At 37.8% G+C, this 26,483-nt stretch overlaps 4 protein-coding genes across 5 annotated transcripts; 1 reads left to right on the top strand and 3 right to left on the bottom strand.

Moving 5' to 3' along the window:
• Positions 1-520: 520 nt before the first annotated feature.
• Positions 521-1,569, bottom strand: LOC100250739 (uncharacterized). The gene has a single exon (XM_002281160.4). The coding sequence runs from the start codon at positions 1,483-1,485 to the stop codon at positions 580-582; it is 906 nt and encodes a 301-aa protein (XP_002281196.1). The 5' UTR covers positions 1,486-1,569; the 3' UTR covers positions 521-579.
• Positions 1,570-3,526: 1,957 nt separating this feature from the next.
• Positions 3,527-8,376, bottom strand: LOC100255904 (ARF guanine-nucleotide exchange factor GNL2). Its single transcript, XM_002281148.4, has 2 exons — positions 7,168-8,376; positions 3,527-7,073 (listed from the first exon to the last, which is right to left on the bottom strand). The coding sequence occupies exons 1-2, from the start codon at positions 8,229-8,231 to the stop codon at positions 3,965-3,967; spliced, it is 4,173 nt and encodes a 1,390-aa protein (XP_002281184.1). The 5' UTR covers positions 8,232-8,376; the 3' UTR covers positions 3,527-3,964.
• Positions 8,377-8,930: 554 nt separating this feature from the next.
• Positions 8,931-25,701, bottom strand: MSH7 (DNA mismatch repair protein Msh6-2). Of its 2 annotated transcripts, none has more exons than XM_019223216.2 (17): positions 24,917-25,701; positions 23,349-23,835; positions 19,854-19,949; positions 19,682-19,737; positions 19,273-19,354; positions 17,549-17,644; positions 15,713-15,844; positions 15,578-15,611; positions 15,443-15,490; positions 13,073-13,272; positions 12,837-12,963; positions 12,453-12,730; positions 11,538-11,732; positions 10,372-10,785; positions 10,142-10,238; positions 9,821-9,948; positions 8,931-9,586 (listed from the first exon to the last, which is right to left on the bottom strand). In XM_019223216.2, the coding sequence occupies exons 1-17, from the start codon at positions 25,270-25,272 to the stop codon at positions 9,080-9,082; spliced, it is 3,333 nt and encodes a 1,110-aa protein (XP_019078761.1). In that variant the 5' UTR covers positions 25,273-25,701; the 3' UTR covers positions 8,931-9,079. The 2 variants fall into 2 exon arrangements, with proteins under 2 accessions (XP_019078761.1, XP_010656338.1); XM_010658036.3 differs by having other exon boundaries at positions 19,288-19,354.
• On the top strand, positions 25,632-26,398 carry LOC100249249 (multiprotein-bridging factor 1c). Its single transcript, XM_002284569.5, has one exon. It carries the CDS (start codon positions 25,832-25,834, stop codon positions 26,264-26,266), a length of 435 nt encoding a protein of 144 aa, XP_002284605.1. The 5' UTR covers positions 25,632-25,831; the 3' UTR covers positions 26,267-26,398.
• The last annotated feature ends 85 nt before the right edge of the window (positions 26,399-26,483 follow it).

Raw genomic sequence — 26,483 nt, 5'->3', positions numbered from 1 at the left:
CTGTTTAAGTTTCGGCCCTGGCAGAAGTTAAGTTGACATTGGATTCCATGGTCTTTCAGGTAGAAGATTAGTCTTTTAGGTTATGACTTGAAATGCAGCAACAAGATTAGTCTTCTACTTTACAGCAAAGCCAGTGCAGAGTGTTGTAGATTGGCCAAATATGATTTTGTCAAAATAAGACCTAGATGGTTCATGTTTTATCTTTAGTCAAGTGTAAGCAGGTTTGAATTTGTCTAACATTAAAATAATTATTCAAACAAAATATCTGAATAACTCCTAGCTCTTATTTGAGTGAAGAAACCAACCCCATCTCCAATGTGAGAACATGCTTTTATTCAAGTTCTTGTTCTATTTTTTTATAGGTGAAATGGAATTACAGCAGAGATTCTCATAAGCAATAGCCAATAACTAAACGTTTCTTCTTATCTTTTCTAAAGGATAAAGCAAAGCATTTGTGCTAGTCCCCGACCTACCTTCGCCCTGGATAAAGGAACTTTCTGATGGCTTACGCAATAAAAAATCTCCCCTCTCCTGAAACCATAGGAGGATTATTTTCAGTATATGAGCATCCTTTCTTTGTCAGAAGACGCTGAAATCTGGAGGTTTACATGCATAGTAGAAGACAGCATTCATGACTGTGTCCAAAACAAGCACCAAAGAATACATGGAAACCAACAGGGGGCCTTCCCACAAACTCATCCCTGTACACATCCTAAATTCAAACAAGCATTCTACAAGTCTAAATCCCACATTACTCAACAAAGCCATGACTAGGGCTGTATGTCGCCTGCCTTCCATGAGTCTCTTAGCCTTTACTATAGAATCAAACCCGTAACACTCACTCTCCACTACTGATACAACCCTTGCCAAGTTCCCCACAATCATAACATGGGCAAATACAACACAAAAGGGTATCCCTGCAAACCCCAGGACACTAAAAAATCCTAATACCCTCGAACATACCCCAAATGCAAACAAAATCTTTGGCACTGTTGCCAAACTAGCCACCAAAGCTCCAAAAAGGCCAAGTACAATAAGAAACTCCCAGAAACTTGTGTGGAGAAGCTTGACCCAAACCAATCCACTTCTCATAAGTAGCCTTCTTCTGTCTAGGTTGATTCCATGGTAACCATCTGAAACTGCCTGAACAGTAGCAGCTCTTCCAAGGAGAGAGAAAGTGATAATTGAAGGGAAGCAAATGATGATGTGAACAAGGGTTTTGGGTAGAAGTTTGGGCAGGGGAAGAACTCCATGCTGCCCAAGTGAATGGTCTATGGCTTTAAGTGCTGAGATTGGTATTTGTGGAAACTGGTGAATGAGGAAGTGAGACATGAAGAGGGAGATTGGTAATGGTGAGAATAGGAAGATGGAGATGGAATGGAAATGGGTTGGGTGGAGAAATATAATTCTGATTGCTTCTCTGAAAATCTGGGCTGTGTTCATCAGGTGGATTGATTCAAGGACTTGGGTCGTTCTTCTTGACATTGTGGGCAGAAGAGAAAGAAGTATGGAGGCAGAGTGACTGTGAGGTTCTTAGGAGAATTGAAAAGCTTCATTTTTAAGATTAACTATTGATTCGGTTGCTTGCATGTTAATACTTCATGATTGAAGAGGTTTATTTTAGGGATTGGTATACAATAGAAATAAGGTCCGTGAAAATGGGTTTTGGGCTATTTGGCTTATTGTTTTAACCCCACCAATCATTAGAGGACAGACAATTTTGCAGTATGATATTCCTTAAACAGGCCTAATGTGGATAGCTGCTAGGTTATCAAATTAGATTGTTTTGCTTGCAATTATCTTTGCTCATGTTAATTGTTAGCTTGTGTAACTTATAGAACTCTGATTACTTAAAATCAGTCGTCCATGTCATTTAAAACCTGTCAGTTTATGATCTGTAGTGTTGATGATCCATATGGTGTTAGGGCTCAAAAGGCTCTACCGTTAGCCGTATATTCTTTTTCTGTTTTGACAAAAAGCTAGGATTAGGAAAAATGATTATGGGGTTGGAGGATTTAAGGGTGGTTAAGGTGGAAGCAAAGGTTTCATGATTTCCTTGAATGAGAAATCATGATTCTGCCTTCTCTAGTGATCTACTAGTGGAGGGATTATAAGTGTGGATGCAATTATGAGAAAGAGATTACTTATTTGCATACAGAAAAGGGTGAAAGTAAATGTCCAGGTCTAGCCATGTTAACACTGATCTGCGCATGAATGACCAAAAGGAAAAAGTCATCTCCTATGAGCAACTGCAGTAATAAACAAATACTCTTTTGTGCTTTCACATGATTAGCAAATGTGCATGTGACGGACCTGTTCCCTTCCATATAGATATTATTTACTTTGGGCTTTTAAAATAGACAATATCCCTATAATTGGGAGTAAGTTGTTACAAATCATATTAAGAGTCGATTTGCAAGGGGTGTCCATTTGTTTGGCTCCCCAATTCTATGGGACGTAACAAAGACATCGTATCTGCATGAGGGGAGTGATTGTATAAGCTCCTCTTACCCATGTAAATGTGTTTTAAAGTCATGAAAACTCAATAGACTCAAAATTGATAACATGTACATGATTGGGAGTAGGTTATTACAGTACACAACCTACATTTTTCACTAAACCAATGTTCTTTCAACACAAATCTCTACTTCCACCAAATAAAATCCCAATAATTCAGGTCCATAAAATATGTGTGGATCCAATTTTGTGCCAGGGAATGGTATGCTGGAACAAAAATGATGTCATTTAATTGTTTGTAATGGTTTATGGGTATCTTAGTTGTCACAAGAAAGACAATCTAAAATGATTGCTTTGTCCCAGACAACCAACATGGTAGCAACTGGCAACATGGGTTCATAATTTTGTGAGAAGCATTCCTACCCATGAAAAATTCTTTTGGAAAATCAGGATTTTGTGGATGTATCTTAAAGAGAATACTTTAATTATGCTCCATTTGATCTGAAACTTCCTTTAGGAATACTTCAACAGAGAAAAACAAGACTTCAAATTTCTTTTTCTTTATTCCTCTTCTCTATGATTTCTTAGTAGTAAGAGAGAACCTTAATCGAAGTTCAGGTACTAATGGACATGGTCTACAATAGAGAAAACACTTGGAAAAAGGATCCATGCTCTTTAGTTGTCTGTACTTTTATGCAATGATACCTACTTTTTGTAAAAAATTGGATGGTGATTTGAGTTTTCCTAGCCATGTGAATGAATAGAGATCGTCTCAAAGCTTAATATATTGCTTTTCTTAGATTTGTTTGACTAATCCTCTAGTGACATGTTTTAATCTTATTCACGTGCAAATCCATATTACTTTCAGTAATAAAAAGATCATGCCCTCTAAAAGCAATTAGTTCTTCCACATAAATTTCATCAGCCCAATTTGACCCCATTACACTTCAAGGAAAACAAGAGAGAAATGAATATCTATGTTTCCATTATGCTGATCACTAATCATAATCCAGGCATATTTCTAACAAGTCTGTTTAAAGCGATGAGATGGCACATGGAATGGAAGACATTAGCAAATTTCAGAAATGATCATTTCTAGTGCAAACCAGTAGGCATGAAGTCATAATTCTGTTTCATTACACACATCCTTGAAAGTTGAAAGCCTACTCTTCTGGAATACATGAATCTCAGTTGGTGGTGGAATGTGAATGATTGATTGCAGACTCTTTCTGCAGACAGATACACAAATTCAAGTTCCAACCTATGAAATGATATTAAACCTAACAATGAGATTTCTTATCTTGGAGGAAACACATCAGAATCTCTGTAATGAAAATGCCCTCATGGAACAAGAACATGGTCCTATTAATAGATGCAACCTCAGGGCTAATGGATGGATTTCTTCTAGGAAAAAGTATACAGACAGAAAAAGGAAAGGGAAAATGACTTAATCTGTTGGGATTACTATTCTTAAAACTAACAAAACTACCCTTTCATCCAATTTCCTCTACAGGTCTTCATCGGGGAATAGCTCGTCTTTGAGTGAAGGGGCTATCCACTGTATCTGAATGTAGGTAATCTCCCATAAATCTTCACCTTCCTTCTGGACCAAAATCTGCTTTTCTTTCATAATTGTGATCATCTTTCTCAACAAATCTGGGATTAGTTCTTGCAATGTGGTTTCACCATATCCTCCCAAATCAGCTTTCATGCAAGTATCCATTCTTCTCAACACTCCTAACCAGAATGTCCTGAAACCTGAATTTTCCGTCAGTGGTTTCAAGAACTGCAGGAACACATCCGTCAAGAGCTCCATTGCAATCTTTAAAGTCCCCTCCATACTTCTCACCTCCCTCTCCAAGTTGTCCCTTCTTGAGTATTCCACCATCTTTTCATGTAGATCATCAACCATTGCAAAAATCACAAGGTTAAAACAGTTGATACAGCTCACTGACGTGAAATCTAGTTCATCAGCTAGTGTGAAGCTTCTCTGAAGAGCTACTATGGCATGGTTTCTTATCTCTTCCCGCCGAGCTAAGCTTGTCCTCCTTAGTGCCTCACCTAGCTTGATAAACAAGTTCATGGAAAAGTTAGAAGGGTTGAACTTTGAATTATCCTCAAATGAGGAGCTACTTGTGCTGCTTGCTATGCTAAGATTATTCCCAGGATCTGAGTAGCCGTTTTTGGACCACTGGATCAACAAATTCACAGAATCTGCCAGTAGGTCCAATAACTTCAAGTTCTTCTCCAATGGACTGTTCTTGAGTGCAATAAAACCAAATGCACAATCAATACAGAAGGGATAATTTGACCTTGAAACATGGAACCCGTCCGACATCAACATGATCAGGGTCTCAACTGCCTGATCATAGGTTTCAGGGTGCCTGCCAGTGATTGATAACAACTGGAGAACTGACTTCCATCCAAGTTGGCTCTGCAAATTTGCAGGGTACTCAATGAGAATCTTGCTTACTGATTGTGTGATGTACTCACAGCAGGTATCAAGAATTTCTTTATCAAGCTTCCACATCAAATTTATGGACTTGAATATGAGTTCCTCCAAGAGTTTATCGGATTGGTAGGAAGAAAGGACTTTTAGACAGATCTTGAAAAGACCTAGCATGGCCTTCTCCACAAATGGGACAGGAGAGAATAGCGGAAACTGGGCAACTGCAAGAAGATAATCATGGAAATACGGCCAAAATGTTGAGAATCTGTGAACATTGGCCAAAGCAATGGAGATGAGCAAATCCCAACAGAATCCAACAGTCTCTTCTTCTTCAATTGGGGTGCTAAACTTTTGGCCCTTCCCTGCAGCTGCAAATATAAGAGAACGCCCAAGATTTGGCAATGCATCATCAGGTAACTTTGAACTATTGCTGAAGATGTTTCCAATCCGGCATTGTTGGATAATTTTTAGATTCCGTTCAAATTCACTTCCGCCAAGTGTTAAAGAGTCATCTGCAGTCTCCATTGATAGAAAGTGCGAAAACCGACTCATCATGCTAGAAGTCTGGCAGTTGCTGTCAAATGAAGATTCATAAGAAGGAAAAATCACACCTGAGTCGGATCTTGTGTGCATTTGAAGGTCAGATGATGAGGTGGAAGCGATTTCGGGTTCCACGACAGATTGGGGAAGTAATTTAAGCCTTCTGAGCTTCAACAAGCAGTCTACAATGTTCCTCCAACCCCCTTTGATTGAGTGCCCAAAATTATTAGCAATGGTGAAAACCGCAAGAGTTGCCATTCTTGCCTTCAAATCATTGCTAAAGGCATACAAGGTTTCTTCTGCAGAGGCATAGGGATTCAACAGTGTAGTGAACTTGCAGAATGAGGCAAGGAGCTCATCAAGAGTGTCTTGTAATCCATACTGGGCAATCCTAGCCACTGAGATCAATCCTTGCATGCATTCATTTATGATTTCATCTTCGTCAGAGTGCTCAAAGATTGCAGAGAGAGCTGCAACTGTAGGACCGGCAATGGCAGCAAACATATCTCTCCCTAGCCGATGATCAAAATCACATTTTATGAAAGGCTCGCTGTTTCTGGATCGGTTTATCAGCTCAATCCATCTGCTTGGATTCATTTCCACCGGTTGTCCAGACTGACCAAAAAGTGAGATTGCTTTGTTTGAAATGGATTGGAAAAGCTCAGAAAGGTACTCTCTAGGAAGATCCTTCCCTCCATTGATTGCTCTGTTGTTCTTGATAAACTCTTCTTCTGTCATTTTTTTCTTAACTTGTGGATTGTGCTGATCAGTGTTGAGCATAATGAGGGAATAGCAAAGAATGAAAACTGCATCCTTACTTACAAAAATTTCTGAGGATTGTTGATCATAGAATCTCTCTGAGAATGCCTCAAGGATCCTCTGAATCTTCTGGGACTCACCCGGCAATCGGAAAGTCTCTAGATAAGTTCGGAGAGCATTGTCCAGAATCATGCCAGAAAAGTTAAAAGTTTCTGTAAATTCTTTAAGAACTTGGAGGTTGAGCTCATCAGGACTGCCAAGATAATCTCCAATCATGCTCTTGTCCAATCCGGGAGTATAACGGAAGAAGTAAGCAAAGGGTTTGGGATCTGGAGGATCAGGAACCAAATGGGAAATTTTCAGGTAGTCCAATCCCTTCTTTTCATCTCGATTAAAATGGTCCCCAGCTATCTTTATTTTCCTTTTCTGCGCTTTCCTTAGCCTTGCATGGTCCGCCCAATCCTCCGAATCATTTGCCTTGAAATTCTCATCCCAGAAAGGCCTATACTCAGTAATCTCAACTGGGTATGGTCCAGATGAGCTTGAATCATGCTCCCCATCAACATGATCAGAAATATTGTGAATCATAATTACCAGACCTTCAAAGGCTTGGATCTGTAAAGTGGACAAAGGACTCCCTGTTGGAAATGCATGCTTGCACAGCAACCTCCCTATCTCTTCAAACACATCCCGGAAAATAATATGGCAGTCATAATTTGCATATGCTTCAAATATGAATGTTGGCTGCCTGCAAAAATTTATTACTGCTTCAAGCGCAACTTCTTTGAGTTGGAGTGAGCTGCTTGCTTGGACAGCCACTCTAAACGACACAAATGTGAAGAAAGCTTCAAGTTGAAGACGAATGAACCTGTGAAAACAAGGATGCATTTTGGTTACTTCACTGGTTTGAATTGAAATCAACAACATTGGGGTTGGGCTTCTTCAGATGGGTCAACTCTAACCTGCGAAGAAAGTTGTAAATATTTAATACAGTACTGCAAATCATGGACAGAACCAGTGGGCTAGAGCACATTCCGTAGTGGATTAAATGGTGAAATAGGTCATCTTCTATCATTCTCAAAAGCTTTGGCTGCTTCCCAATCTCATCCCCGCTTAATTGTATAGCAGAGTTGATCAACACCAGGGCAAAAAGCTGAACGTCTTCATCGGCAGTTTGAACTTGGGAACCGTCCATGTCCACAACTTCTACTACGTTCAGCAGGGAACACAAGAAGCTAAAGATATCAACAGCACTACGAACCCCATACCCGGATTCCATTTCATTGTTGATGTCACCGTCTTGGAAATCATTCAGTGACTTGTCTCTATCCTTGTTGATTTCGGGAAACCTGGAAAATATAGTCTGGATGAGCTCCTGCATTGTATGCCTAGCACCCCGCTGCAGCAAATCTCCTCTGATGGCTGACTGTTGAACCACCTGAAAGCATGTGTTAACAATGGTGCAGACAGCATGATCAGTGAGCAAAATGGAAGCTCGCTTTTTCATAATCTCTGTCAAAACATGCAGGATTTTCATCAAGATGGCGTCTTCGGAAATAGGATCAGTTCTCTCCAGGCGACAAGTTGTGATCCCAGTGACAATGGAATTGACGGCATCTCTAGCTCCTGGGGTCTTCTCGTCAAAGATCTCAAGCTTGAGGATCATGAATATGGCGGAGAGAGCAACCCCTGTTGCTGTAGCTGGGACATCATCGCTTTGTACCACGTCTAGGAAAGGCGCCAGGTAAATGGATGGATCAATGGTTCGCCATTCTTGCTGAGGATTGAAGATAAGGGCTCGCAGGGATTTCAAGGAATGCAGTAGAGAGGAATCGAAGTTGTCTTCTTGAGCGGCGAGGAACTGTGAATTGGTATCTGATGGACGCCTTATCACCGCTAGAACCGCCCCAACTTCTGTGTTGAGCATGCATGAGAGCCCCAGCTCCCTCCTTCTCAGTTCCCTCACATTCTTAGGCTTATTTTCCTCTTCTTCCTCTTCACCATTATCATCTCTTGTTTTCTCCATTGATTTCCCTTTCCAGGCTCACGGACAAAAAAACCCGTTTTTGAGATATACATAAAACGGTTAGGAATGTTGGGGTTGAGGCGAAGGGGAGTCATTTCAGAAATACAGGAGGGCATTTTTGTAATGATAACGTTTTGCTTGAGACTCAGACCCCCACCCCAAAGAAGTGGGAGTGAAATCGATGGCCGGATTGTTTGCTAAACAAGGGGCTAATTTATTTTATTTTATTTTTACAACTATTGCTTAATTTGTACGGTTAAGGTTGAATTCTTGAAATTTTCTACCCTTAATCACTGCTGATTTTGTTCTGTTCTGTTAGGCAAAGTGCTCAGAGTGGGAAAAGGTTGGGCCTCTATATTTGTTCAAGTTGGGTTTGGACACCACAAAAATCCAGAAAGTGGGCCTTGACGTTTCGAATTTTAAGCCACGGGTCATCAAGCTATGGTGGGCCCACCACAAAAATGGTCGACACTGGCCAGACAAATCATTACTACCGTAGATTTTATTTGGTAACAAACTCGGGGAAGGAAAGGCCCATCCTGTGTAGCTCAAAATGTAAATGCGTCTCGAACAATTGGAAGTGCAACTCGAAAGAGTTCGAACGTGGAAGAAAAAACGCTGTGTTCTAAGTTTAAGAATCAGTAGTTCTAATTCACCTATTTCTTTCACAGCCTCTCGTCAATGTCCGGAAACCCGAAATGAAAGAAAGCTCTTAGGCTATTAGCATCAGGAAACAATTTACAGTGCAGTTCTTTTCCCCAATTTACAACCAAATATCTAAATTATGCACGTACAAAGTCATGGATCTGAACTGCCAAATCATTTCAAAATTGACTGCTTCAGGATTTCTAAGGTGCAATCTGTGAATTTAGTGCCTTTCTTGAGTTAGTGGATTGGCATGAGCTCTTCATCTCATGCCACAGGCAAAACAATGTATCCCAGGCATCATCATCAAAATTATGTTCTCCAAGCCTTGAAACGGTCAATAGGGCCTTCAGCCACTCTTCATGGAGAGTTGAGAACTCTGATCTCTGTTCACTTGTCCTGAAACTTTCTCCGATCGACTGTTTCATCATTCGTCCAGCTGTTGAAGCTGCTTCAACCACCTCTTTTGGGACCCCAGCCATGAGTGCCACTTGTAATCCATAACTCTCTGGGCATGCTCCGGATGTAAGCTGGTAAAGAAAAACTAACTCCTGTTCACCTCCAGAAGACTTTTCACCCTTCAGGTTGAAAGTGCAAGCCATGTGTTGTAGTGTGACATGAGGATGAGAAGCAAATTCCTTTGTCAGTGGGTGGTAGTGTGTAGCAAATAGCAACCGGCAGTTGACCTTTTCAACAAGATGGCGGAATACCTATACAAAATTTTAGTATGTTTTATTAAAATGGGCAATGTACACATCCAAACTGCAAAGAAAATAGAAATGTATGTGTAAACTTGCACACTTTTAGAAGAGGTGAGGTGAATATTTGACATAATTTTTTTTTTTGCTTAAAAGTAAGAAGTTTATTGTAGTCTGGAAAAGTAAAAACAAGAGTATCAGCTAAGAAGGTAAATCAATTAATGGTTTGAAGAACTGTAATCTCACAGCATATGCAATGGCATATCCATCAAAGGTGCTTGTTCCTCGACCCAGTTCATCAAGCAGAACAAGAGAATCTTGAGTGGCATTTCGAAGAACTGATGCTGTTTCAGTGCACTCGATAAAGAAAGTACCTAAAAATAAATTGAGACTGTTTCAGCGTCTTTTTCAATTTCAGATGTCAAACGTACAAATGGACTGCTATAAGTATTGGATGAATTCTCCTACATGACATGCCTCAGAGAAAAGACAGATTTTGGATCACCAAAAGCAATTGTAACACTCAAATGAAATCCATAAACCATTAAGCTGTTAAGGAGAACTTACTCTCTCCAGTCATGATTCGATCAGTGGCACCAAGCCTTGTGAAGACAACATCCACAAGGGAGAGTATACACATCTTACAAGGCACATAAGAGCCCAGCTGCAAGTCATGGGGGAGTTAAAAATGAGGAAAAAGAAACTATTGAAGATCAGAATATCCCTATGCCCTGAAATTTATGAAAGACATTAAACTATCCATTATGATAATCTAAGTTCCAAACAACAAAACTAACCTGGGCCAGTATAACAGCAAGACAGGTGGCACGCAGAAGGGTTGATTTTCCACCCATATTTGGTCCAGTCAACAGCAAAGTGCGTGGATGATTGCCATCTGTATCCTCACCAAGGTGTATGTCATTTGGGACAGGCAGTCCTCCATTCTCCCCAATAGCAAATGGATGCCATAGACCTCTGATTTTAAGTAGAGGTCCTCTAGTCTCTCCAGACAAAGTTGCTGGTTCTGAATGAGGCAAAATAACAGGTCTAGACATAGCCCCACATGAAAAGTTTGCAATGACTGCAAAAGACCTTAGTACATCGATGTGGTTAATAGCATGAATGACTTGAAGCCACTGAGTAGTTTTCTCAATAAATAACTCAATCAGAATAGAGAGTATTTCGGCATCTGAATCTGTTACATCATGGTTCTGCAATAACATACCAGTGTTAGTTACTAGCACAAAATTATTTACAAAAGAATAGAAACATACATACAAACTCACGCAGAGCCCATAAACTGTGGAGTTGAGTTTTGGCTCACTTGGGTTCAAAGAGCTCATTAAAACGCAATTTTTTTAAAACAAATGGTTACTAAGAGAAGTACTGGATTTTGAGTACATGGCATTCAGATTCAAAACAACATGAATCAACCAACTGACCAAATTGGTCTTGATCTTTGAACACAAAAATTTATCTATTGTAGAAACAGGAGATTCAAAATTGGAACTTAGCAAATGTGAGCTAGACTAAAATCACTATAGATCACCAGATTTTACAGAAGTACCCATACAGGTCAGGCTGCACTGAGGTTCAGAATTTAATGTCAGGCTGAAATAAATGACCGAACTTGGCTCAGTTGACATTCATTCATAGCTCAGCCAGATATATATCAACCACATTGTTATCAGGCTGGCTTAAGCTCACTTTACAGCCCTAGTTGGGCCCCCCTTCTTTCCTCCTATCTCCCTTTTTAACATATTTCTATGGTTTTGGAAACTTGGAGTGGGAGAAATGAGTTAAAATACAAAATTAAGTCTAAGCTGATATTCATGATGGATAAATTTATGCATGCAAGTGATGGTTAAGCTCTATTAGACGTAGTAATGAACAGCATATTGAAACAAAGGCAGAGAACTCTTGAAAAGACCAAAGACCAGCATTGTTCAGAAAAAAAGCAAACCTCATAATTGGGGAAGTCACTATCTATTGCTGCTTCGAACTGAGTAAGGAGTTTATCAACCCCACTACTACCACTTAACATTGGAAGTTTTAAGACTTCTGATAATGATGGCATTATGTGCCCTTCCTTCTGTAGCTGCACTAGCAAGTCTATTGCAACGCGCAAACCTTTAACAAGCAACCCAAACACTTTTACCTGTGCCACAATAATAAGGAAAGTTATATATTTTGATTTAAAACAACAAAGTGATACAAAAAGGTTATTTTTTTGCGACTAAAAAATAGATACCATAATTATCTGATAATTAGCAATTTTAAGATTCATTCTGAAGTGTGTATATAGGCCATAGAGTTTTTAACACATATTTAAGCATATTGCTCTTTATAACAGGTACAAAAAGAAAACCCCAGCTCTGAAGGGGAAAATTAGTGTTCTTAACACCGCAGAGCAATGGCTAAGTGTGTTTAGACCAGTATAGGTGTTTTTCCAGCCAAATATAAGAGATAGGCAAGCCAAATGTTGGTCATTGAGTTTCTTATCCATGAGAAGTTTGTGTATGTAATGTGACGAACTTTTTTTGCTGCACTTGAACAACCCCCAACATACAAGATTTAGGTCTGAATTACATAGTTGCATGTAAAATCCCAAGTAACAATGCCAAAACACAGGCAGATGATTCTAACACTTGTGCTCCCTACAATTAAGATGATTCATGTAACTCATCAGAAAATGCAAAAACTAGACACTTTTTTCCATGGTGAATAGAGAATGCAAAAATGAGAAAGAAGGCCAGGTGCGGTAACAATATCTTAAAAGGAAGAAAAAGGATTAAAAGATGATATGTTTTTGCTAAACAATGCAATACAGAAGAAGTGCAAGGTACAAGGACTTCAGCTATTAGTGGAGAAGACATACCCGCTGTTTCAATAATTTTTTGCCAAAAAAAGGCAGCAATAGTAAAGCTGATGACTGAACACTAGCCTTGACCTGTCCAAGTAACCTTTCCAAGTCTGGAAGCTTGCGAAGACATTGAGCAATGAACGACATAGTTTCTGTATTGGTCATTAGATGCTCCACTACATTAAGCCTATTATTGATTCCCTGAACATCTTTCAGTGGATGACAGATCCAGTTCCGCAAAAGCCGCTTACCAGATGATGTTACACAGTTATCAAGATATTTGTATAGAGTACCTGAAACTCAAGTAAGACATAACATGTCAGCATTACAGAACTAAGCAGTACAGGATGGATAAAAGTGCCTAGGTATTTTCCGGGAAGCTAAATAGTGAACACTTGCCTGATGAGCCACCATCAGCATTATTACTGAAAATCTCAAGATTGACTAGTGTTTGTCCATCCATCCGGAGGCAACCGCTATAGACTTGGTATGGTAAAATATCTCCATTACGTAAAGTATCATCCAACTATTTAGAAACGTGAAAAAAGATGTTGACTATTATAAGTATCACATGCATACATGCTCCCAATAATGAAAAAAAATTAAAACAAAAATGGGCATAGAAACAAGCTTACCTTCAACCTGGACAAATGACCAAGAAGTCCACCAAGAGCGCATAAAGCAAGATCATGGTGCATGACACCATCAAGTGCATGATCCCATGAATTATCAGAGCCTTTAAAGTACCCCTTCAAATGAATCAGATTTCTTACTTTTGAAGCATCCACAAAATCAGTGCACAGCGGAAGAGGAGTCAACTTCAAAGCAGTGAAGCCTGCAATGTGAACAAAACTTAGGCACAATTCCTGCTTATGACAAATGGCTAAACAACATAAATTCCAAATAATGTCAAAATAGTGCTTCAATTGATGATACACTATGAACTAATAAACAGAAATGAGCATTTCAGATCAACTAACGAGGAGGATAACACAAATTGATGCATGGATTGTACAAGTTCTTGATATCATGTTAATGGTACAGATGGCTAACAAGGAAAACAAGAGCAACATCAAGAAAGTGGCAGGCCTTCTACATATAAGAAACTCAAAACACCTATTTGAGCATGATCAAAAGAATGACTCATTCTCTAGTCAAAGAAGAGTATTTGATCACAAGTAATACAGAAAGCCTTCCCATAGAGAAAAACCAAAAGAACAAAAACAAACAAAATAAAACCAAAAAGTGCTAAACAACATTCAGGTGTTGTCTAAAATTTGAAAGATACATATGAGTAAATACAAGCAAACAAATACATTGATACATAAACCACGAAATCAAGATCCAGGGCTTGTGTTCCCATATTCCCATCACATTGTTTGTCACCAAGTTCTCTTACAGATAGAGTGCCCTGAATATGCCTTGATTTATCATCATAGGAAATCAGTGAAAACCAACAGAATACAAACCCTCCCCAACCCTTCAGCAAAGCCTAAAGGGGGTTATGTTTGGGTAGACTAAATGAGCAAGTACCAGTAATTGTTGAAAAGAAATGGTACAGAAAGCATAGTTGCACAGGTGCCTGGTTTCAAGCATGGACCTCCTTTAGAAAAAAGGGTTACCACATAAAAAAAAGATCGGTTTGGTACTTTTTACTCCAGCCACGGGCATCATAAATGTCTACTGAATTTCTGGCACACAACTAAAAGCAAGACAGTCTTTAAGAATTAAATTAACATACAAAATGACAGGACATGAAGAAATGACTTCCTGGACACTTGGCATGCTGAGGTTACATGGTCACAATGTTAAAAATAATAATAATAAATAAATAAATAAAACAACATTGAACTTAGAGCTCGTGCTTACATATAAAAGGCACACCTATGACACACCTAGGCATGGTGGCCCTCCTGTGACAAGTATACAACCAACAGGTTACCAGTTGGTATTTTACACTGATGACTTTGATTTTCTCCAGAATAGGATCAGGCAGGCTGAACTAAAGGGTGGCCAAGAGCATGGTTTAGACCATCCAGCCAGTTTTAATCAACCTTTCAGTCTGGATAATATGAAAATTATAGTGGATCTCATTATTCTACTTCAGCATAAATTCCTATCTTGTTAAAGTTCCTCAAAAAACAAGAGAGAAAAAAAACAAACAAACCAAGAAGGAGAAATAATCTAAAATCTTTATCATGATATTACCAAAGTTAATTACTCTAATAACTAGCAACAAAGATCAAATGAGAACCCAAAAGGAATATTTTCTTGACTATTATAAGTTTCTAGAAACTAGTTAGAAGCACTCTATAATATGTTCCTTAATTGGAAATAAAATTTTAGGTACAGGGAAACATTTCATGTATCTATGCAATGTTCCCCATCTCTAGAAAATGAGACATGCACTAAATAAAACCACAAAAAATAAATAAATAACAAAAAATTTTGGGTACTCTTTGAGGCCTCTATTGGTGCATCAAACATCCATTTTGATGACTCTTGAGCTCCTTAAGGTACTTATCAAGTTAAATCAGGTTTACCTACAGAATTTAGGGGGACATGCTCATATTCATATCAGCAGAATGAACAAATACCATACATCCATTCCCAGCCCATGGATACCTCCATGGTCAGCCTATACAATCATAAATACATAAAATGAACCATGTTCTGCAATGAAGCAGGCATTGATATCACTTAGAAAAGAAATACTTTCAAGGAATAAACTGAATTATATTCTCTTCCAAAATCATGACAAAGACATGCGTAACTTAAAGTAGGAGAAAAAAATTTGAATTAGATGAACAAAGAGTTTTTTCCTAGTCTTACTTCACTATGCATGTGACTTTTATTCATGGTAATCAGCTAGTTTTTTACTAGTTCTGAAGATGCAGAACATATTTTGTTTTCTACATCTAAAAGCACTGATGTTGTTGATAAATACAGGCACGTAGAACATGTTTCATTTTAGTCAATATGAATGAGGTTAATGCAATCCTCACCTGATAATGAATACTTCTTGAGTGCTTTCTGAGCTTCTTTGGACAGCTCTGCAATAATCAGCATATTTAGTTGCACGAAGCAAAAAGTCAGTATGCCTAAAAAAATAAAGATAAAAATAAAAATAAATATCTCACCTTGGTTTTCATATATGACTTCCTTAGGTGACACCTAAAATCATAACCAAATAAGAAAATAAGAATGTTTCTTATTCTGATAGGTAGAACATTAGGATAGAAGTTTAAATAGAAACAAGAGGTAGAAGAGCATACTTGCATCAACAAAGCCCCCAAAGCAGCACAAGAAGCATCGTCACTTATGGATCCAATCCAAAATTTTAAGGCCGCACAATCAACAAAAGCAAACCCATATATAACTGAACCATTCTCCAATATGTTGTTACCCTAAAAACCAAATCCGATGCAAACCATTGATAAGCGTTTGTCTAAAGAAAGCCTCATGGTGAAATCACGAGAAAAAAATAAAAAAGATAAAAAAAATAAAATTAAAAAATAATCAAATTGGACTGGTCAAGTTCAAAAAAATAAATTTATGATAGCAAGAAATTAATACACAGAAGATTTAGTAATGCTCGGAGCTAGGTAGATTGTATCCATGAAAAAGGAATGGAAGATACCATGATATTGCATCCAAAACATTAAATCATTTGAACCAGCCATTTTATGAAGGGAAGGAACACGGTCCCTATTCTCACATCCAAGGTCCTTTGGTCATCTGAGCATATCCAGTCTATGACATAAATAGACACAATTTATTGGATGATAATTGGGAGATTTGAGTCTGCTGGCATGGTTAGTTCTATAGGTTTATCCGATTTAATAATTGTTCAGCTGTTTTTTTATTTCATTTGGCAACAATTAGTGGACAAGGACACCAATACAACATATTGGCAGAAATATGGGGTGTTGGACACAACTCTCAAATTATAAGCATGAAAATAAGGCTACATAGATGTGTCATATATGCGCTTCATGGAATGTATATATTATTCCCGTGTTGGAGATTCCCTTCCCCTTTGAGCGTCCAATGCTTTTTGCTCCTGTTTAAATGCAGGTTTTTATGACAAGAGGCAGTTTTTGTGGTTCTAGTTTTTGGTGATTTTCTACCATCTTTTGTACATCTTTGAAGGATTACTTATCCTTCTTGTATATATCAATTGTTTGATGAATGAAAATGTTTGTTTCTGATAAAAAGAAAAATGGAATGTATATATTACTGCATTGAAGAACCATAAAGAGTGGGCCTCTAATAGCTCAAATCCAAAAAATTATTAACACACAACAGAATAAAGAAAATAAAAATTTGGGAAGAACCTCAGAACAAAAAGCACAAAATGAAATACACATGGTAGCATGCTTCAACACATTCCAGAAGCAAATAATGGCTGGTAAATTTGAATGCACCCAGAATGGTTTCAGACATGTGTATTGTGAAAATGCCCAGAAGACTTGTTACTGGAGGCAGTAAAAATGTCCTAAAAATTAAACAGGACAAGGTGCCCCTTGTATAGGATCAGTAATAAAGCAAATCCGAACATAATGCACTTACTCAAAACAAAACATTGCACAGTCAATATGAATTTACAACTCTGCAAAATTTTCCAATTCAATCTCCAGAAGGCTGAGGAAATCATGCAAACATGACCAAGCACAGGACCATCTAAGATTATAATTATTAATTTTGGGCTTAGCTTCAATGAGATTTGAAATGAAATCAATTCATATAAAATGGTAAAAGTTCATGAAGCTTGACTCATATCATAGTAGGTGAAGGTATCCATGATTTTAGTCATCAATTTTGAGTAAAACTTTGCTTACACAATTAAGTATTATTAATATGTTCCTGAGTGGAATTTTTAAATTTGAAAGATGAATATCTCCCCACACCCATATAAAACACACTGAGGGAGGAAAATGAAAAAGAAGGAAAATCAATGGATAATATATATGTAAGCAACAACCAAGGCCTAGATATTCAAAATAGCACATGACACTAAAACTGGAGAGCAACTAACAGAATTTAAAATTTCATGCACAATGCAAAAATAAAGATATGTATACAGGTAATCAATAAAAGCGCATACAAACCTCCTTTACAGAAAGAAGATGAACAGCATCAGGCCCAATGTTGCCATCGCATGCAGTTGATGGTGTGACTACATGAACTAGTTTTCTTTGAATTACCTGAAACCCAAAATTACTAATCACACACCGGACTTTGATAGCCATACAACCAATGCCATAGCATGTAGTTAAAAACATCTGGTTCTAGTAACAGAGGAAACATACACTTCAAATATGAGGCTAAAGGAACAAAGCAACTAGAAATAATTACAGACTTTACAGTCACTAAGGATAATAGTATATGCGGAAGAATTAGGGCTTGTTTAGCAACATCTTCAGAATCAATTCTCAAAAGACAATTTCTAGAATACTTCTTAAAAACCATTCTCAATTGTTTTCAGAGAAAATTTCATTTGGGAACTCAAATATGAAAAGTAGTCTTCTCATATTATTCTCTGTGGTACTGTGCACTCGTGCACAACGCAAAAGTTCCTCCATATTTTCAATTGTTTCCTAGAATACTCCATAAAAAAAAAAAAAAAACAAAACAAAAAACAAAAAAAAACCTGAAAGTACCCCAAAACAAATCCTCAAAAAACTGTTTTTGAGTGAAAAATTTGTCAAATATTTTTTTTAAGTTAGGAAACTATTTTCTATTCTTTACAATAGAAAACTATTTTCTATTCTTTGGAATAGAAAATTGTTTCCAAAAACAGTTTGCAAATAGGCCCTTAGTTTTTACATGCTGCTAAAGTTCCCACATTAGCTAGTTTAACATATTAAACAAGAATCGCCAGTTGAAAATTTATAGGTATTCAATGAGTCACTTTAGCTACTTAAACAAAGTTTATCCAAAACATACTGGTTATTACCAAGTGAAGGCTAGTTTGGTATTATGGGCCTTAAGAGGGAACCATTTACAGAACCATATCCCCAACTCCCACCACAAAGAAAGATAACAAAGACTTTCTCCTTTCTCTTTAATAGGTAAGAACCATTCTTAGTGGACTGTCCCTCTTGATTTCTCTATTTTTGCAGCTCCTGGTGTAAACCCAAGATGCCTATATTACATTAAGCAATATCATCACTGTTCTCATATGTAGGCAGCAGACAAGGTAAAGATATTCAATGGACTGACTGTAGTAGGTTATGTAGGGTCAAGGAAAGCAGAGTAGTAATGAAATAAACATGGTATTTTCAAAGATTTAACATTTTCAAAAATAAAATAATAATAATAATAACCATGTATATTTTTGGACCATTTTCAAATTTTAAAGTGTTTGTATTCTTAAAATGCAAGAAAAAAATGATAATTAAAACTATTTTCTAACAACTCAGTTCCAAGAATGTTTCCAAAAAACAGGTTTTACAATGCATTACCAAACATGTTTTCAATATTGTTTTCATTTTTCTCATTTTGAAAACAGAAAACAATTCTAATTGTTGCAACCAAACAGAAACTTTATTTTCCTCCACTTTCCTAGATTTTGCCCTTGCACAGGATCCATGGATTTCAGCTCATTACCAGAGTCAAGAAACTAGGAACTTGTTTTTGGCAACCACGGTTAAAGCAGCAGGGCAATGGCCTTAAGATAACTATTATGGGTCCAAATCACAAATGGGGTTAAGAACATGAAATATATTAATTCCTCTAATGGTGAGAGGAATAAAAAGTATCTTCAATTGTCAAACAGCCCTAGTGATAATAATTCTATCAACATCTAAAAGATTTTGGCTCTGTAGGCCACCTTTGGCAAACTTACTGAAGTTGAACCTCTGGCTTTTGCTTGTTCAGATGTCTCCAACTGCTCCATTCGTCCAACTTTATATCTTCAGGAAAAACAAAACAAAATAAAATAATGATAATAATAGGTAAATAAGAGGAGCAAGTGCTCAACCAAGTATCAGCTTAACCAGTGTGCATGAACTATATGGAGCCATATAAAAGAAGACCAAGTGCAAGCCATAAACAAGTTTAGGAATGCCCCTTTTACATTCTCTACTAGCTTGTAGTACAAAAAAGGAAGAGTTTAGTGTGTATAAAAGTTGTACCAATATTGAGAGATAAGCTTATAGTGAATATTTGCTAATGTGGGTACTTTTCCTTCTTACAAAAACTCTATTTTAAAATGAACTTTTGCAATATCGTTCCCTTACCCACGAGCAATCAACTTCTGCACAGCCTCATCAATCCCACTCTCAGAAATACCAACCTGATTAAATAGTGGGATGTCAAGAAATACAGATGACTTCCTTAAAGACATGGCAATAGCTTATAACAGGCTGAACAAAATGGAGAAAGAACAAACAACATAAAATTTGAAGCTACCTGTCGACATTTCCCCACACCACTAAATGTCATTTTCCAATCAAGCTCCTTATGGCCAATTTCAGCATCTAGTTCATAAAGCTCATAGAATTTTCCCTACATTGTATTAAAAATTGCGGAATTAAGCATGCATGAATTCAAAACAAATGAAGTCTAAACTAAAAGAAAAACTAAAATCAGTCACATGCAATTCCTACAATACAGGACTTCTGTATACAGATATTTTCTTAGTTATAAGAGGAATTTCCTAACAAAAAATAAAATAAACATAAGTTTGAAGCACAAGAGGCAACATTCTAAAGAGTTACTTTTTTCAAGATGCATTTTAAATGTTTCAATATCCAAACCAACCACTGTGGCCCTGTGGAAGGATGCACAATAAAAGCCCAATTCAGTGCAACTTTTTAGATGCCTAAAAGCTCTTTTAACTGTTAAAAGGGCTTCACAAGATGTTTGGTTACAACTAAAGCATTTTAAAGTATAAGAGATTTGACACTTTGAGACTTAGTATATCTTTTCAGTAAAGTTTAGTGGGATCTTTTACAAAGAACTTTCAGGAGGATATTCTAGAATTTAAATTTCTTTATATAATAAATAGAAAACCCATATTTACACTTTTTCTTTTTTTCCTTTTTAGGGTTGGGGGGCGCCACAAGGGTGGGTGGTCAAACCCTTACTAGAAGCTACAGCTATGATAAAAGAGCCCAAAGCCTTAACTTGTACACATGTTTTGCCATCCTAGATTATGAAATACAAAGTGAAAAAAAAAAAAAAAAAAAGGAAATGAACAGCAGAAATCAGAAATGTGGGAAGCTCCTACTGTGCTTTTCCGAAGGGCTAGGAGGCAGGCTTCACTTTGGGCTTGAATGTAGCCAGTAGGGAAGGAGAGGATGTGGACATTCCCACCTCTTTTTTCACTGATGACCCCCTTCTTTTTTGTAAGTCTTCTTCCGAGCAGTAAGTCTTTCAGTTCTTTGGTTTCAGGCTTCTTTAGGTTTGAAAGTTACTCTAAATAAGAGTGAATTAATTCCTATGAGAAGCATCCCTAAATAGAGGAGTTAGAATCTTTTATGGATTGTGGAGAGAAGAAACATTCTGCCACTTACTAAGGCCTGCCCTTGAGAGCTTCATTTGAATCTTCAGAAGCTTGACACATGATGGAGGAGAGGTTCAATGAGAGGTTGACTCACTGGAAACAACAATACCTTTCAAAGAGCAGGAGGCTCACTCTCCTAAAATGTGTTCTTTCAATTTTGCCCATTTAATTCATATATTTGTTACTTTGACTTCTTGCAGCAGGACAGAGCTCTTGAGGAGAACTTGCACCTTGTGAAGTGGTCATCCATTTGTATGGATTAAAAAAAAAAGGATGGTCTTAAGAGATAGGTCTAGAGAGGGAGCCTTTTTAGAGATGGGTTATTGTGGGAAATTTTATGAAAGAGTCATGAAGGTGGTGTTCCCATGCAGAGACCGAAGAGTTGGTTTTATGTAGGCAATGGAGAAGAGTCAAGTTTACGAAAAATGCTTGGCATGAAGATTCGCCATTGAAAAAATTTCCCCATCTTGTCTCTTTTGCAACTGTAAGCAGGTAGGGATGGCTGATGTTCAGGAGGAAATGCGTGGGCAGGTGCTTTGGACCCTCATTTCATAAGACAATTCCAAGATTGGGAATTGGATGGTGTTCAAAGTTTGTTGAGGCATGTTCAAGAGTTAGGGAGGCACAATGGGTGTGAGGCTGAATGGCACCAAGAGGCAAATAAGAGTGGGATTTGAAGTTGGATGGAAGTGTGACTTTCCTCTCAAAAGAAGCATGCAACTCTTGGCTCCATTGAAGGTGGGCTTCTTTGTGTGAGAGGTTGCTTGGAGAAGAATCTTAACCTTGGATCAGCTCAAAAGAAGAGGATGGTTTTTGGTAAATTATTGTTGCATTAGTAAGAGGGCAAAAGATTCAGCTAATGACCTGCTCATCCATTGTCGGAAAGTAAAGGGTCATGGCATCTTTTGTTCTCTTTATTCAGCATCTATTAGGTACTCCCTTCTTTGGTGAAAGAGTTGCTAATGGGTTAGCATGGGGCTTTTGCGAGAAGAGGCACAGGAAAGCATGGAGGATGGCTCAATTGCACTTGTTTTGAACAATTTGGAAAGAATGCAATTGAAGATCTTTTTGAAATGCAACACTCAAATCAATCCCTAAAAGATCCCTTAAGTGTACCCTCTTCCATTGATCTCGTCAGCCACTACAATTTGGTTCCTCATCAAATGCTTGGGCTCTACATGGTGGAAGAGTGTTTGTGGCTGCTGGTTTTGTTTCTTTCTCACCTTTAGCACCTTCTGTACACTACCCATGTATCAAAAAAATAAAAAACAGACATATATATAACAAGAACATGCCTATATCCCAAAGTTCATGTAATACATGATAACTAGTATGGATGAGAAAGAACAAAAGGCACTACAGTTTTTTTTTCTTTTTTTTTTTTTTAAAAAAAAATTTATGGGTAACAAAAGGCATTACAATTATGAAACTTTGACTATCAAATTTGTCATTTGACACAAATAATGATTTAAATTAATTTTATACCCAAAAAGGGCAATCTATTTAATATGCCTACATTTCAAGGGTTACATAATATAAAATAACTCAAATGATAAAGAAAAGAGCTTGAAGCATTACCATTACAAGCGTGTACTTTATTTTAAATTTCTTAAACTATAAGTTGGAGGCAGGATGAACCGTAATCACATTGTCTCATTTAATTTCTAGTTAGATTTTGTCTTGTTTACACTAGTGAAGGAAAATATAGCTAATAATTTACTTACAATGGTATGCAATGCTGTGCAATACAGACATCCTTAAGTATATAGACATACAATCAGACTCCAATACTTTTAAGAATTATTGAGAACATCATTAATTCATATAGAATCCACTTATCAATAAGTCAATAGCATGTAGATGGCATTTAGTGGTTTATTTCCCACATCATGGTGGATTGTTATGTAGGAATCCTGTCTTCCAAGTGCTTTCAATTATCTTCTTAGCCGCCTGCCTCTACTAACTCCTTGTTTATTATAATCTTAAACTAAAGCATAACAAAATCTAAAAACATTGTCTACGTCTGAAGGGAATTACTTCAGTTGTCTATTATAATATTATGTACTCACATTTCAATTGAAGAAGATAGTACCTGACTGCATAAACAATAAAGGCTTTTGACTTTACTCAGATGCTCATATATGCAATAGATCATCATATATATTATCAATACAATTGACTGCTGATCTAAAGTTTTTTCCTTACTGCTGGATTACAGAAGTAACAAAAGTTCAATCAGTATATACATGAAACATGAAAGCACTTATTATGAACTTTCAGATAGTGACAAAGCACAATAGTGAAAGCCCAAATCTCAGTTGAATAAAACAGAAAGCATAGACATACCAATTGATGTTTGATGCACCCTAATAAAAAACAGAATGCATCTTTTAACTAACCACTTTGAAGAAGAGAACAACATCCATATATTGGCATTTGATACTCCAATATTGTTTCTGACTTGCTGACATTTTCTGCAAAGCATCAGGCGGTATATAAAGTGTCCTTTTATCATAAAGAGCATCACCAGGCCTCCTCCTATTAGCATCCCTTTTTCGGGAAGGATCAAGCCATTCAAACTTGCTAGTTGTATCAGATACTTCCCCATAGTTTTTGTTTCCAGTTGTTGAATTCTGAAGAAGCTTCAGTCTTTTGCTAGAATCCAGCAAGGAACACTCATTCTTATTCTCAAAGTTATCTTCTTGAATTCGTTTCAAACGGGGGACAAAAGGTCGCATACCAGGTGTCTCAGGCCCAATGATATCATCATCACCACTTTCACTATGAAGTGAACACACTTGATTAACTTGCTTGGTAGAATTAAAACCACTTTCCTTTGCATCACTGTGAAACACATTTCCTTCTTTAGGGAGCACTTCACAGTCACTGTTAACAGATGTCGAGCAAGTATTAGAGGATCCACTGTGCATTTCTTTCCTACAAGTGTGTGCACCAATTGATACAAGACTCTACGCATTGAAGTGTGAGAGTAATATAACATAAATGTAATGGGTAAATTTCACTCACCTGCCCTAAGGTTTGAGCTAAATACACTTGGGCACCATGAGTTTGAAATTTCATCAAAGGGGAGGTATTTCTTGAAATTTCAAACTAATGATGGTTAAGTATATTTAGCCCAAGCCTCTGAGGAGGTGAATGAAATTAACCCTAAATGTAACATCGTCAAGGAACTATATGCCCATGCATTTTCCTGTGGGAGTAAAAACAAATTAAGATGCATTTCGTACAATCAAAACCATAATCTTCCCATACTATCTGTTAGTAACAAGTCATAATTTCTAGAAGTTAGTTGAGATCAAAAACAAAATTGAAAGAGAAATGCATTAGTGGACAGCGTTTCGGTTGAGGAAGTTTCCAAACTGATCAAGTGTTAATTACTGTTTAACTTTAACTTTCTAGAGAATCAAGAAATATCAATCTTCCATAGGTTTTGGGGATCACAAATCAAAATATAAAACAGCCAACTATTTCTGCCCAATAATTCATAAGAACTACACATAAAATAAACTCAAATACAAATAAAAAAGCAGTCTCCATCATCCACCTTCCAACTTGTTTTGCAATATCACGATTTGGTAAAGTCACATTCAAGACTGTCATCTACGCTTGTGCAGTAGAACATACTGTATTCTTATAACTTCTTGAATCCACAATAGCATTGTAAATAATCAGCAAATCACAGTTGCTCTAGTAAATGTTTCAGCTGAGTTAAGTCAAAACTGTCATTTCCCAAGAAAATAAACAGCATGAAAGGAAATTACATTTCCGTTCCATCTTTTGGCCACCGAATCGAGGGACCATCAAAACACATAAAGCCCGAAAACTTAACCCAATCAAACCTTAAAGTAAAACCAAATGATTAAATGTCTATCAAACAACATATTAGTGACCAGATCAATGATTATTCAAAGAACTGATAAATACCCTAGAGATTCAAAACAAGTACCTCTCGCAAGAGCTTTCTCTTTCATCAACTTTCACAAACTTATGCATGATACTTGAGAACAAAGAAGAAGAAGAAGAAGCAGCTTTTCTGTCGTCATTTGCGGTGAAGCTGGCCGGTATCATCTGACGTGGCACCTTCTCCGGCGGAGTGTCCGTACCTGTGATTTCCATAGACGAGTGCTTTGGGATCTGAAATGTAGGTTGATCACCAACAGCGAAGTTTTGGTTCCGTTGCTTCGCCGGAAACTGAGAAACGCTCCGGCCCGCGGATGTGTCGGCGGCTGATGAACCTCCGCACTTTTGGTCCTCCGGCGAGGGTTTTTGAAAAAAAGATAATATAGATTTCTGACGTTGCATCGTAAGATTGGCGTGGACACAGAGAGCTAGAGAGAACGAGAGATGATAACTAGAATCTGCAGATGAAGAATTGGCGCCAATATTTCTTTTTGCCCCTTCCGAGTTTTTGAAGGTGACAATGTCCCTCAGTCGAGTGGTTTGATCTGAGCCGTCCGTTGTATAAACTTTTGTGATTCAAAGCGCGCCAAAACAGAGGCATTCACTTGACTACAATATTAGCTTGCAACATACCTCGTGAACCGTTCGATTGAATGGTCCTCCAAACAAACGTACGTGGCAAAAATCCGACTGGAGGAAGTCCAATCGCAGATGGTATCTAATTTAGAATGCCAAAATTACCCTTCTTTGCTATTAAGAAGGTTCCAGATCCGCCCGGGTCACGTCTCACGACCTCAGTGCAGAATAAATGGGCCTATTTCTAAAGCAAAGCCCATCCCGATAATGACAATATCGAACCTTCCAGAGAGATCCCCTCAGCTTTTTAAGAACCCCACGTCTGCTTTTTCCCTCAGCTATCTCTTTGTCCAAAAATATCTTGCTGTCTCTTCGATTCTCTAGGATGCCAAACAGATTTCCAGGAGCCTTGAGCCAGGATTGGGAGCCAGTGGTTCTCCACAAGTCGAAGCCCAAAGCGCAAGAGCTTCGTGATCCAAAGGCCGTGAACAAGGCTATCCGGTCAGGCGCGCCAGTCCAGACCTTGAAGAAGTTCGATGGCGGTGCGAACAAGAAGGCGGCTCCGATCATGAACACGAGGAAGCTGGATGAAGGAACGGAGCCGGCGGCTTTGGACAGGGTATCGGTGGATGTGAGACAGTTGATACAGAAAGCGAGGTTGGAGAAGAAGATGAGCCAAGCGGAGCTGGCTAAGCTGATAAACGAGAGGCCTCAGGTGGTTCAGGAGTACGAGAACGGTAAGGCAGTGCCGAACCAGGCGGTGCTTGCGAAGATGGAGAAGGTTCTAGGTGTCAAGCTTAGAGGAAAGATCAGCAAGTGATGTTGGTTGTTGTTCTTACTAGTGTCTTGTCCGTCGCTCGTGATTTGGATTTGGTGCCTGGTTGTGAAAAAAGGTTCTAAATGTTAGCAAAAAATAATAATAATATGATAAGAACTTTAGAGTGAGAGAAAATGTTTATCCATTTTCTTATTGTTCTTTCAATTATTGGGGAGTTTCTGGGTTTGATCTACCAATCTCTTAAAAGGGCAATTACGAT

The sequence above is a fragment of the Vitis vinifera genome, chromosome 11, assembly GCF_030704535.1.
Source record: "Vitis vinifera cultivar Pinot Noir 40024 chromosome 11, ASM3070453v1".
NCBI classification, from domain to species: domain Eukaryota; kingdom Viridiplantae; phylum Streptophyta; class Magnoliopsida; order Vitales; family Vitaceae; genus Vitis; species Vitis vinifera.
The sequence above is the reverse complement of the archived record's forward strand: the minus strand, read 5'-3'. Positions and strand labels throughout refer to the sequence as shown.

Bases quoted from the DNA above. Each gene is read 5' to 3' on its own strand.
- LOC100250739 (XM_002281160.4), bottom strand. From the start codon at position 1,485: ATGTCAAGAAGAACGACCCAAGTCCTTGAATCAATCCACCTGATGAAC.
- LOC100255904 (XM_002281148.4), bottom strand. From the start codon at position 8,231: ATGGAGAAAACAAGAGATGATAATGGTGAAGAGGAAGAAGAGGAAAAT. The intron at 7,074-7,167 runs GTTAGAGTTGAC...TTGTTTTCACAG, and splicing joins ATTTACAACTTTCTTCGCAG to GTTCATTCGTCTTCAACTTG.
- MSH7 (XM_019223216.2), bottom strand. From the start codon at position 25,272: ATGCAACGTCAGAAATCTATATTATCTTTTTTTCAAAAACCCTCGCCG. The intron at 19,355-19,681 runs GTAAGGGAACGA...TTTTTCCTGAAG, and splicing joins CAGAAGTTGATTGCTCGTGG to ATATAAAGTTGGACGAATGG. The intron at 10,786-11,537 runs GTTTGCTTTTTT...ATGTTATTGCAG, and splicing joins GTGACTTCCCCAATTATGAG to AACCATGATGTAACAGATTC.
- LOC100249249 (XM_002284569.5), top strand. From the start codon at position 25,832: ATGCCAAACAGATTTCCAGGAGCCTTGAGCCAGGATTGGGAGCCAGTG.